Below are 13,968 nucleotides of genomic sequence, written 5' to 3'. Positions count from 1 at the left end.
ATACCAACGCACCTTTTTATAGGATTATTAAAAACGATGAGCTGTAACCATAGTTTATTATATTTAGTTTCTATTGTAGATTTCCAGAATCCCACAGCGTAAGGCTTTTTGTCATTTTATATCTCTTAGTTATTAAAAGTAGTGGAAAACAATGTGGTGGAAACTGAATCATCAGAATTTTATAAACTTTTTTTATTATATCTCATCACTATATAAGCTAAAACTTGAATGGTGCATTCACAACTGAAGTGCGTCCTAAAAAATGTTAGCTAACGTCTACTAACTAAATGTTACCTCAGCAATGGAGATTTAAGTATGATTTTGGATGGTGCCTGTTAGATGTTGCGGCTAATGACATTTAATGTAAATATGATTGCTTGAAATGTTAGCTAAGCAATGGAAAATAAGATCTGTAAAAATTACATATAAGTTGCTTTATATTTCTATCTTTATCTTTACCAGCCAAGCATCTAATTTACTTATTATGACAATTATTACATTTGTTGTTTTTGTTGTCATTGTCAAGACTACTCAGAGAAGCCCTACTATTAATTAAAACTTCAATGTTCATGCAGAAGTGGAAAGAAGGAAAATAAAAGGAACACATACGTGCAGAGAAAGCTCTTGAAGCATGTAGTTATGTCAACCAGGCTTTCATCAAATCAGCAAAGATGCGCAAGAAAGAAGATTAGACAACAACTAGGCAGAAACATAACAACATAGTCATTCCTCATCTTGCAGGTTTGTTAGAGAATCTCAGAGCTTCAGCCACACCTAAAAAATGGTTGATCCCAAGGATAAAACGTCCTTCCCCAGACCTTTTTAACTGGAGAAACCAGCAACTCCATAAATGCAATGCACAGTATAGAAGAGCCACCTTGACATGACAAGATGCAGTTGTACATCTGTGCTATATAAGTCAATCTTTCAAGGATGCCAATGTACATCTGTGCTATATAAGTCAATCTTTCAAGGATGCCAATGTACACATTTTGGACTGAGAAGACAGAGGAGTAAATAAGCCCATCTAGTTCCACTATGAACAACCATCATTGAACAGAAGTGGTGGCTTACAACACCAGCTGTCAGCCACCTACAATACAGTCTTGAGATCCTTTCTCAGGTACCTAAACCCCCACTCACATCTTACATCAGGTGACCTCAATAGCTGACATGATGGGTGGGGCAAGGTCGCACAGTGTTTTCACTTGAAACCTCTCGTGGTAATGACCCAGGCCTTTTTTTTGACACCTTGGCTCATGTGATGATGCACATGAGTAATAGTGGGTCAGTGACAACCTCCTAAGGGACAACCCCCACTAGGGTTTAAATACCTGGGACTCTCTAACTTTTGGTTTTACAACTGTAGAAGCCTCTTGCATGAGAGGTGAAACATCTTCAAAATACTTAACGTCCGGTCACCTTCTTTTCAAACTCCTCAGACTTCAATCTTAAATAATCAGAACGGATTAATGGCTGATGTACCACAGGCCCTTAAGGCAGCAGTGCATCTGGAAAGTATTAAAAGGGCTTCACTTGTTCCACATTTTGTCAGGTCACAGTTATATATTTCAAAAAAGCTTACACAACTAGCCTCATTCATCTATTCACACAAGCACTTTCTTCTTTGCCATACAGGACATCCACCTGGAAAAAAATTAAATGAACCCAAGGCAGGAAATGGAACTGATATCATTGTGAAGTTACTTAATAATTTAATGCCCCATTACCCTGATAACAAAAGGCACCTCCTCCCTCTCCTCTCTTTAGACTTATACCTGCACTGATCAGTACCTGTACAGGAACATATCTTTATTTTAAAATGTTTTTTGTTGCTGTCAAATATTGATAAGTTAACAGACATCCATTATCTAGATGCAGAGAGGATTACTAGTGTTTAGGTAAAACTAAAGAAACAGTAAAGGAGATTGAGAAAGCAGAACGGGACAACAGTGACGAACTACTTGTATGTGCATTTTCCCTTTTTCTCTGTCTATCCTTTCTATTGCTCAACACCAGAGAATCTCTAATCTTGTTGGCTGGAACTGTGCCGACATCTGTGATCTGTCATGGTGCTTTGTCGCCTCGCCAGAACAAAAGAAAAAGAGGTGAATGACTGTGAAAAGCCTTAAGGGGAGGAAAGGGTAAGAGAAAATTGATGTCTCAAGTGACACCAGGGGCATTTACATGTAGCCAGTGACACACATACACACTCTTAAATGTTGTACCTCATACAGGAGAACTGTACTTTATACACTTTGAACCTGTCCATATATCTGTGGTTGTGTGGCAAATGTGCATAGATGTATAGGAACCTGACTGTTTTTCTTTCATACCTAAGTCCAGACTTTATGACCAACCTGAATATTATGCTTTTGGTCTATTATGAGTCTAAGCAGTTTTGACCCACCAAGGCATACTGGTACCAAATGGCACTTTCATAGATATAAGATATCTAAAGGTGCTGTTTGATATCTGAGACTAAGTTAACGTGACCTGTCATGGCATCAAGCCAATTCACGCCAATGTATGCAGCACTGAGTGGCCTTAATATGTGTTGTTATCAACAGATATTGTTATTCACCTCAAGAGAATGTATCTTCAAGTTCAAAGCGATGTTGCTCCTGGTTTTAACATTTCAACCTGCTTATGGAACTTTGCTGCACATAACATCTGTGCTAGTAAATGAACTGACCACCACACGTGCAGTAAATCCAGGCCTTGTCATGAGATCTCCAACTCACTACCTCCAGTGGAATTTCACTTGTAAAGTTAGGAACAGCACAGCAGCACGGTGGTTAGCACTGTTGCCGCACAGCAAGAAGGTCCTGAGTTCAATTCCACCATCAGGCCGGGGTCTTTCTGTGTGGAGTTTGCATGTTCTCCCCGTGTTTGCGTGGGTTCCCTCCGGGTACTCTGGCTTCCTCCCACTGTCCAAAGACATGCAGCTTGTGGGGATAGGTTAATTGATTAATCCAAATTGCCCATAGGTGTGAATGTGAGTGTGAATGGTTGTCTGTCCCTGTGTGTTGGCCCTGTGACAGACTGGCGACCTGTCCAGGGTGTACCCCGCCTCTCGCCCTATGACAGCTGGGACAGGCTCCAGCGCCCCCCGCGACCCTGAAAAGGATAAGCGGAAGCGAATGGATGGATGGATGGATGGAAGTTAGGAACATTTTCTGACTGTAGGGTTCTGCTAAATCGACTGGTTTTATATAGTGTTTTTCTACCATACCTGAGGACTCAAAGGCTTTATACAATTTGCTTCAGTCATCTAGTCGCACCCATGAATACAAGCACCTTTTTCTGTGTAACTGCTTTCTGTGTAACATTCACACATTCATAGAGCACTTGTCTATATCTGGCATGCAGACTGGAGTAGATGACCTGTTCAACCTTCTGATATTCAGCCACGCCATCAATAGGATTGCTAGATTATTATTGCTATCTTGATAATATGGGTCAATCCATTTAAAACTGTAAATGACCAGAAACATCAAAGGGAAGAGATAACAAATGCACTGAAAGAGGATAGGGAGAATACTAAAGCTACTTAAAAACAGGCAAATTAGGGGAAGTGAATGCAGCTGGGGAACAACAAAGGAGCAAGTAATCAGGGAAATGATACAAGGGGAAGTCAAACTGAACTCAAGGCACGAATAACTATCAAAATAAAGCAGAAAATAAAACATGGTAAGTAAAAAATAATGTTTTTTTCCTGAAATGAAGGAACTTAATACAGGAGAACTGATAAACTATGAATCACCAGAAGACATTCAAAATAAAAAAAATATTACAGCATCAGTTAGAAGCATAAGTGACAAGTTAATACTGGTCAGTATGCATCCACTATAACATGTGCCTTGAAAAAGTTATGAATCTGAAAGTCGTAAGCAATTTTTGGGACCATAGAAAAGATGTTTTTGAGACTGAGATTGGAGATCATTGCTATTGTTCAGTCTTAGGATGATACTGCACTGTGCCAGAAGGAGAACTTAACCCTATCAGAGAAGAATTTCAAATATTCTTAAACAAGGCTCTGAATTTCAAAGTATCAAAAATGAGTTTATTAGAAAACAAATATTATCAAGAAAGAATGAACCTGGTATCAAAATGTAGTTAAAAAGGAGAACTTCAAGTGATTTAACTTATGTTAATAAGTCAACTACCCAGATGTTGTTATGATTCCTGCCACCTCCACCTCTCCAGTAGGGACGATGTAGGGTCATAAAATGGGACTGTGCATCAGAGAGCCAATGCTAAAAGACACATCAAAGGTAAAGGTGGGGATGCAAGTGATATCTGACAAAACTGCATTTCTGAACTGAAATCAACAAAAACCACAGAAACAGTTGCAAAAATAGTTTTGAAATATATTTGCATCAGCATGGGCATGACCTCAAAGTGTCTGCTTGTACACATCAGAGACGATACTCATCTGAGTATCATCTTTTACACTTACCTCCCCAGTCACTCTAGTGCCTTATGAGAATTATGACAGGGTTGTCAGTCAGTGGGCTTGGGTAACTTCTTCAGGATGATTATAACACTCCATTCTCTTCTTTTCATCACACACAACAGTCCCCCTGCAGCCATGTGACCCCACTTTAACCTCTTGTGTCTGCAGGTTTTCTTCTTCAGTAGTCTGTCTGAATTACAGCTAATCGTCTCTGACTGACCCCAGTCTGTCATTCTCTGATAGACCTTTGAAACAACTGCTGAGACAGTTTTTACCAGAAGACATTCAACTTACCAGAGAGGTCACATTATCTTCTTCTAAGAGTTACCGTCAAAGTTGAGAAGCTACAATAATCTAATGACTGCTTGATTTTTTTTCTCTCTTTGGAAAATCACTTGAACAATTAATTTACTGTCAGGCAACTATTTGACGAATAAGTTAATTATTTTAGCTTTGCTGCTCGGGTGTCTGTGTGGGCGTGTGTGTTTAAAAACAGGGATGTATGCTTCATTTGCATGGACCGATGCAGACAAATCACTAAATTGTAATGTCAGGCATAACCTTGGAGGCCCTCACAACTTTGCATATTTTAAAATTATTTGAGAGAACAGTGTGACCTTGTCTGGACTTTGTCCATATTGAGGCTCTTGAAACTTTGTGATATGATTTGATGACTTTTATGCTGTCTTTGATGAAATATTACAATTATAAATATTGAGTCCATATCCAACCTGCCTGTTGACTTTAAGTGAAATCCAGAAGGTTTCTAGTTTTCTTGTGCAGCACAGAAAACAGAATGACAAGTCTCCTCTTGGGCCTAATGCACGTCAGCTCAGAAAACATGGCTGTGAAAGATGTCGAGGCAATTACTATTGGCATTACAGGTGTAATATCTCTGGACAGCATGTCCAGGGCAGGATTTTTTTTTCCTTTTTATGATTGAAGCAGCAGGTAACAGTTCCTGAGTGAAAACAATTGTTAGGCTTTGCTTGTAATTGTTGCAGAGAAAATAATTTTAGTAAATCATACACTTTTTATTCACTTCAGAATAAAGAGTACAAGCAAGAGTTTCCAGAACATCTGCGTTTGTCCACTGTGTCAGCCGATCATTTGGAAAGGCACAGACGTATAGAAGTTTTAAATGTGAGAGAAAGACTTCTTGGCTAATGTCAACAGCAGCACAGATTTGTATTACTGAAAACCTGACAATCTAAATGTATTATTCCTGGAACGTCAGTAAGCTGTATTAGCCATTAGTAGTCAGAGTATCCAGGAGAACAGTGGGATGCATGTAGTAGTGCTATTTATTAAGTTAATTAAGGGAAAGTGTTCAGTCGGGTTCAAGTCTGTGCTCTGTCGGGGCCACTCAAGAACATTCACAGAGTGGTCCAGAACCCACTCCTTTATTATCTTGGCTGTGTGTGTAGAGTTGTTGACTTGTTGGAAAATGGTCTACAGACAGTAACTTGGTCTCCATGGCTTGGTTTGTCCTCTGACATGCACTGTTAGCTATGAGACTTTACATTGCCCGGTGTCCTATATGATATATAAGTGCCTATCCAAGTCATGTCCAGTCAACTGAATTTACTACTGGTGGAATTCCAGTAAAGTTGTAAAAACATCTGACAGATGATCAGTGGAAATGGGTATTGTGTGAAGAATGTTGTGGTCGGAAAAAAAAGAATTTAATCCATTACAAGAAAAAGACTGTAAGGTGACAAAATGTGGAACAATTGAAGTGGATGCACTGTGGATCCAAAGTGACCAAACAATCAAAAGATCAGTGCATCAAGGTTTATTCACTAAGAGTATTAGCTTGCATTGCTATTTGTTTTCACGCTGACAATAGTGTTTGGATGTGTGTTCCACCTCGCTGCATTAAACACTCTACATTTCAGAATGTGTGAAGACCTCATCATGCACAACCAGCCGAGTATCTGCAGATTGCAGTCTACCATTATTTTTTGAGTTATTCACATTTAATGCCAGTTATGTCTCGTTACAACTTTGTGCTAAAAATACTTTTTGTAACATTGTTTGACATTGTATTTTCATGCTCTACCATCCATGAGTTGCCCTCAGGCCTGCCTTTGTCCTGTGTCCTGCAGAAACCAAGGATGGATCTGGCTGACACTTACACTAGTTTTGTACGACAGAACCAGGACATTCTGCACCGTGGTGTCAGTGATGAGCTCTACATTGAGACCGTATTTGATGTAAGTGCAAGTACTGTTTCCAGTTTGCTGAAATTATGCTCATATTCCTACGTTATTGTTATACATAACTTTCTTTGTTAATCTGTAATTCTGTGTGCAAAAGCCTAAAATAGCAAATTGGTCACGTAAGTACATGTAAAGAAATTCTTTTAAAAATTAGTTTTATTGTTGTGGTTTTTTGTTAGTTTTTCTTTCTTTTTCTTTTTCTTTTTACCAGGATCAGACAAATCCTCTTACTTTTTCTTCATTTAAAATCAAAATGCTCTTCTGAAAGAGTATGCTAAATGATGCAACAGTCATAGATCTATTTGCATGTGATGTAAAAATTATGTAAAAACATTTAAACTATAAATGTAGCTTTCTGTCTTGGGGACATAGTAAGTTAGGTCTAACATTCTCTTCACTATTTCACAGCCAACAGTTGTTTCAGCAAGAATGCTAACGCTTCAAGCAAATCAGCAATAATAAACACCACTCCAAGCCAACTTGACATTTACAAATTTGTTTAAATTGCATATATAGCACAAAATCATAGTGAAAGCAATATCTACAAACTTTACATTGTAAGGTCAATATCCAATAATATTCTCCAAAATTGAGCCCATTCCCTTTGGGCAAGCACTTTGTCATGTTTTAAGGTTTTAAAGGCTTTGTGTGCCATTCAGCTCTTTGCACACATGTTTCTGCTTCATGTCTCTGTTCTTTAAGCACATGCTTTACCTCTGCTGTTTTGCCTGTCTCTTAACTTTCTGTACATTCCTAAAGAAAAACAGGGTCAAGAGTGATGAATTTGTATCTTAAAAAAATCTATTTTTTATTTCTTTCAACAATTTCACTTGTGGGATCAATAAAGTATCCATCTTTCTATCAGCAGAAAATGCTTTTATTCTCTGTTCAGCTGTCACTAAAGTGCTGATTTTAATTTCCGCTCAGACTTTGTTTATAGAATCAGTTTTTTAATTCCTTTATGCACCTACAGTTGTAGAGCTAGACAATTTTTTATATAGGTGGAGTACTTTTTTTCCATGGCAAATTGCAGAAGGCTGAATAATACATTTTTCAAGTCAGTACTTTTGGAAATAAAACCTTATGCTCTTGAGTGTAGAAATTTTTGATGTAACATTTCCACTGGTTAAAAAATGTAGAACTGTTTCTACTTTTTTTCCCTCTTTTTATTGTTGACAAAGCTCCGAGATGGAGAGCCAGAGGGAAAATATTTTATGAAAATGGCAGCAGGATGTATTTCCAGTTCTATTTGTAAGTGAAGAGTCTCCTAACACACTCCATAATTGGTTGTATGAAATGTACAAAAAAGACAGAATTTTAATCTGCACCCGGGGCCCCTTTGGGCCACCACGTGTTTCTATATGGCGCCACTTACCTGATTAATTTCTTTCATTAACATGAATACTGGGAAATGGTTCCAGTTTGTTTCGGTCTGTTGTTGTTCCTGTGGGTGTGATGTTCACACTCACACCATTGGACGTAAAGCTGCTTTCAGGAGCTGTGTTGTGCTCTGATGGTTAAACCTTCTTCAAAATCAGTGTTGTGGTCAATAATTCAGAATTGAACTTCAAAACCTGCAAACAGTTGATACTCTGCTCTACCACCGGTGGCACACAGAAGTGCTCGCTTAATCACCAGTACCACCGAGAAAACATCTTATTCGTTCCAAGTTCTGTCAGCATCCAAACAGAAGTCCCAGAAAAATGAGGCAGCTTTGTGTACATGTCATTGTGGTTTGCAGGTACACAGTAAGTAAAACTAGATTCCTCAAGCTCAGTAACAGGCAGCATAAACTAATCATTTCAGTTTGTTTGATAAAGACGCACACAAGTCTGCAGCAACGTACAGGCTTAGAATTAAACCCTTAGCTTTCAGAAAAAAACGTTTATATTTTGATATTTGTTCTCCGATACTCTTTGACTATTTGTACCATTTATGACACGTTTATTATAATAACAATTTTTCCCCTGGTGATATAAAATTAACATGTGATGTATTTCATTTTACCAGTGGCAGGAGCTGCAACTTTCAAAAAGCAAAAAACATTTGCATTAATGTATCCTCAATGTAAAGATGTAAATTTGGCTAGTTCCAAAAAAGGAAGAAAAAGTGTATGTATGTATACAAGCATGCATATGCATATATGTATATATATACACACACACACACACACACACACACACACACACACACACACACACACACACACACACACACACACACACACACACACACAAACGTAAACAAAACAGGCCCCAGTACCGAGCCTTGTGAGGCAATGTAATAAATGTTACTTCTGGTTTTCTAAATGTAAATGCATCTTTGTAGAGAAAAAAATGGAAAGCAGTTTTTGTTTGTTTGTTTTAAATAATGCCTCACTAACCTGACTGTGACTAAACAGGAACGTACTCATTAGAAATACTTGTAACTGCTGTGAATCCAATTTGACCACTAATTCTGGGGTTCTCAAAACATTTTATGCTCATCTTTCAAGTCAGTTTGTGGTTGATATTTTCTGTGCTTTATGTTGTTGTGTAAAATGTTTAATTACAGACAAAAAATGGATTTAATATGCACACATAAAGACATGCAAACCAAAAACCAAAAATAATTTTGAATAGTATCTGATCTGTTCATAGGAATCTTATATATACAGTAAATGCTTATAAAATCTCTACAAGCAGAGCTCACAGTCAGGTGTTTGCACACACTGATTCTCCTCTTTCGAAGCAGCAGCAGGTTGCTTAGTTCCGAAAACACTGACTGCTTCTGTTGACCTGTTTATCACTTAGAAAACATCAAGAGCTTTTGGCTTGCTCTGCTGGAGCCAAAAACACTTTCACATACCCAGCTATCCATCCGCCTAATCATCCCTCTATCCCACGCTGTCCGTTTTCATAACCTACCGCCCCCACTTGGATTTAGATTTTTAAGAATATTTTAGCAGAAAGTTGTCAAACACGCCTCAGCTCGCCATCATTAGTTAACGCGGCAACTCAGACATGGCGGTTCAGACCTTCATACACATTAGCGGCACGAAGCTGAGCGATGGATTTCTGCCACCCACCGCCTCCTCCGAGAGTTCAGAGTGTTGTGACTGAGGCTCGATCTGCACTGGACTGAATTTTGTGTGTGTGTGTGCGCGTTCGTGTTTGAAAAAGGGAGGTCGAGGAGAGTAAGTCTAATAGAGCTCAGAAGCACCCAGTCATGCGCCAAGAAGGAGGTGACAGCGGGGCCTTGAGGTTTCTCCACTCAGCCCTTCAACATGTATCTCACATACACACACACACACATATGTGCGCACATGCATTTTGTGTGTAAACAAAGAACCAAATCCTTTGTTCGACAGCAGCATCAGACCTCCTGCCAGCAGCAATATGGGTATGCGGTTTCCTTGTTTATATAGAGCTTTGTGAGTCAAAGGCAAATTTATTTACATTTGCCACACCTTTTAAACAAAAGCTTTGTCAACACTGATGGATTTAAAGAAGAGGAAGAAAAAGGCTATGAAAGCAAAGAACACCAAAATGAAAAGATGGGGAATCAACATGAACTGTAAACACACTTAACAGTTTTTTTCCCTTTTGCTTGTGCATGCAAACATCTGTGTTTTTGTGTACAAGTGCTCATCAGGGAGCATCTGTGTGCATCACACACACACACACACACACACACACACACACACACACACACACACAGTTCTCTGTTCTCGACTTTAGGAGGGAACAACTGACAAACCAAGGACAAACCTGGATACAGTTAAAAATTTATCTCAAAACAGGCTTAATTCAACCTCAGATTTATCCTTCAAAACAAGATAAGATGTTTGAGATTCTTTCTTTTCCCCTTATTTCTGATATTAGTTTCAGTTCAGAAAGAAAACAAAATATTAGATCATTTAATTCTTATGTGAGAAAACATAACATATATTTGTTAAGGAAAAAAGCAGAACTCAACAATTGAAACAAAAAATAGACCCAGAAATAAAACATCTCCGGCATTTTATATACAGGAGTTTACAACTTTATAACCGAGGAACATTTATTGTGCAAAAGTGTGAATATATCTCAAATGTTCAAATCTTTTTGGCACCAGAGAAGCATACACCCATTTCTTCACATAATTTTTACAAGACCAATGCATACCTACTCGTTCCCCTATCCTTCCTGTGCTTATTCCCTCCATCTGTTTTCACTCTTATCCTCTAATCATCTCAATTAAGGACCTTCTTCATTCTCAATTTCCATGATGGTTAATGCGGTTTGCAAGGAAACCAGCAGGCAGCTGATTACTCACTCTAGAAACTCGCCTCCCAGACACTCAAATATACGTTTCCTTGAATGGAGGAGGAGCAGAAAATCAGAGGGTGTCATGCAGTAATTTGAAAATCCTCAAGCATTTGTTAATAATGAGTACAAGGCTGATTAGGATACTATGTGAACTGCAGCATTTAAAAAAGATTGTGAAGGAAAAGGAGGAAGAGAAAATAATAGCAGGATAGAGAATGTGTAAAAAGTATGACAGCAAATTTTAGGAATCACATAGGAGCTGTCAGAGACGGCATAAGGACACAAGCAGACGCACATAAATGAGTTGATGCAAACTAAACTGAAGAATGATGTGCTACAATTTAGGTTAAAAAAAACACATGCTTGCAACATTTTTTTAAATTTAATTAGTCCAGAATAATAGAGGAAAAAACAGCGTAAATAGTCTGAGCTGCAGAGAATAAGCCAACAGGAATTGCAAATTATTGCAAATGCATTTAGCTGTGAGGCAAAGCAGCCATACATCAGTGGTGTGCAGATGTGTGTTAACATGTTAGCAGTCACCAGCAGCACGCGGTGACTTTTACAGAAAGGCAGTCAGCACATATAAAACTGTATTTTTGGAAAATTGTGCATAAAGTAAAAGTAATTTAATTAATCAGTTTTGTTCAGCATCATATTCTATAAATCACACGTTTGTACCACAAATCTATGAAAAAAATCTGATGTTCACGAGCTCAGAAACATGGGCCTTTTTATATATTATATTGTATATTAGTAAGAAAAACTCCGCTGAATTAAAAGGCTTGAGCAGTATGTACCATAGTTAACTATTAATATCTACAGGGAGAATTATGAATGAAAAATTCATCCCAAACAGAGGAAAAACTTGCCTCTGTTTGGGAAGCGCAGATACAGCAGTGATTCTGAGAGGAGGCCCACAGTTTATTTTCCAAAACCAGGACTGGGCTGTTTCAAACTGACAGCGAAAAATGTTTTGCAGTAAACTGGACTAATCAACAGAAGAACCTCAGGCACCGTTGCACTTTTCTGGTAAGTTAAATGTGTGTTTGGGAACTAATCATTAATTAATGTGCTACAGCTAATTAGCTGAGACCATTGTCGGCTGTTGGGGAAAGCCGTGTTCAGTTATTGAATTTGTGCAAACAGTTGCATGTTTCTCTCTCCACATCTGTAAGAACAGTGACACCAGATTTGTTTTTTAAGTGTGGACTTCAGCAACCCGTTATTAATGGTGGATTTAATTAATGCAGGTTTAACAGAAGATGAATTACTGAGAGAATTTAAGATATTCTCACTGCATTCAGCGTTCAGCCTGTAATATCAGTTCTTGCTGATATCCGGTCAAAAACAGCAGATGTCTACAAAATAAAAGAAACAGGATTGCATGGGCTCAAATTGTGGCCATAAATATTTTGTATTTGTAAATCAGAATGCGTAGTTGTGAACTGAGTTTTGAAACGTTGTAAACCAAAATATCAGAAAAATGTATGCTCAGTAAAGCACCCCTCCGACAGCCAAACCCATGTGTTCTCTGATTGGATTGTTAAATTTGTGATTGACATGACATTGACCAATTAGCTGAAAGGAAGAAAAATTGGGTCAAAATTCATACTTGTGAGTTCAAACTCACACACAGCCAGGGAACTTTAGCGCAGAGTTTCACACGTAGTTTTTGCTTTGTATCTGTAACCAGACCTTAACAAAAAAAAGGTGTCTTGTCTAAATAATTTTTTACAAACAAATCTTTTTTACACACAAATTCTCATCTATAGATGCACAAACATAAAATTTTCAGGTATTTTGGTTTACAAGGTTACAAAACTCACAACTCTCACAACAACGCATTTGATTTACAACTACAAAATATTTATGACCACAATTTGAGCCCATACGATTGAAATAACCAAATCTAGCATTTATGTGCTAATGCCAAATGGTAGCATTTGGCATGTTAAGTCCAAATTTGTTTCATTTTTCCATTAAATTTTTAGCACTGACTCTTTGCATTTATCTATGCATTTGATACAGAGTTTGTTTTAAGTACTCTGGTTAAAACGCGATCTGAATTATTCTTATTGAGGTTCTAATTTGAGTTCACCAAGTTACATGTGCAGTACTCTGCACAGCTTACTTCCTTTGGCAGAAATAATATGAAGCATTAATGTATGTTGTCCAGTACTGAGCCAGCTGATCAGAACACCGCTGATCATGCCTCCTATGTTATGTTTGTGTTCCTGCAGTAGCACGACTGAAACTGACTGGAAACCTGCGACATCATCTTTGTCGATCTCAATTTAAAAAAAGTAGCAGCGAGTCAAAGGTAAAATATTATATTGTATAATTAATATATTGTATTGTTCTACTGTTATGCTGATGTCAGCACATCAATAGAACAATTAAACTGAAGAATGGTAAGGGAAGATTCCGAGGTGCATCAAAACAAGGTTTCAGCTTCAAGGGATAAACTTTAGAGTTGACAGTTTGTGATTATTTATTTCTCTTTGTGATTACAGGACTTGCACACTTGGATTCACACCTTGTGACAACAGAGAAATCATCCTATATTCCCACTCTTAATGCTGCATACGTATTCAATATTAGAGTAAATTTTAAATTGATCCAAAATTCAATGATGAAAAAGTATAAAGACTAAATTACCTTATTGTGCAATGTGGTCGCACAAAAGACAGACATCCATGTAAGTATAAAGAAGCATAAAAAAGTAACTCAGTTTGGTGTTTAGGAAAGCTGCTCATCTCGCCAAATTACAAGGCAACTATTGTTGTAATTAGGTGCTGTCTAAGTAAAACTGAACTGAATGTAGTAAGCTGCATGAAGAGGGCACGACATTTTCTCTGACAGCATTAAATAAAACCTGATTAAAGATAAAAGGTCTTCAATTGTATTTTCAACTGAAAACTTTAATCTGTAATTCTTTCATTCTGTGTTTTGCTAATAGTGTATTATTTCCCATGAGTGTGAGTCTTATGTTAAA

At 37.8% G+C, this 13,968-nt stretch overlaps 1 protein-coding gene across 4 annotated transcripts in view; it reads left to right on the top strand.

Annotated features, from left to right (window-relative positions):
- The window catches only part of cadps2 (Ca++-dependent secretion activator 2), a 191,916-nt gene that overhangs the window by 168,515 nt on the left and 9,433 nt on the right, over window positions 1–13,968 (top strand). For 2 of the 4 annotated variants that reach the window (XM_076886194.1, XM_004556192.3), the window contains exon 25: window positions 6,568–6,675. In XM_076886194.1, coding sequence (XP_076742309.1) covers window positions 6,568–6,675 — 108 coding nt within the window. Of the gene's footprint in view, window positions 1–6,567; window positions 6,676–7,089; window positions 7,564–11,952; window positions 11,984–13,968 lie in introns of those variants that run through there. The other 2 variants (XM_076886195.1, XM_004556193.3) reach the window with 2 other exon arrangements.

Source organism: Maylandia zebra, linkage group LG7 (genome assembly GCF_041146795.1).
Source record: "Maylandia zebra isolate NMK-2024a linkage group LG7, Mzebra_GT3a, whole genome shotgun sequence".
Classification (NCBI taxonomy): domain Eukaryota; kingdom Metazoa; phylum Chordata; class Actinopteri; order Cichliformes; family Cichlidae; genus Maylandia; species Maylandia zebra.
The sequence above is the reverse complement of the archived record's forward strand: the minus strand, read 5'-3'. Positions and strand labels throughout refer to the sequence as shown.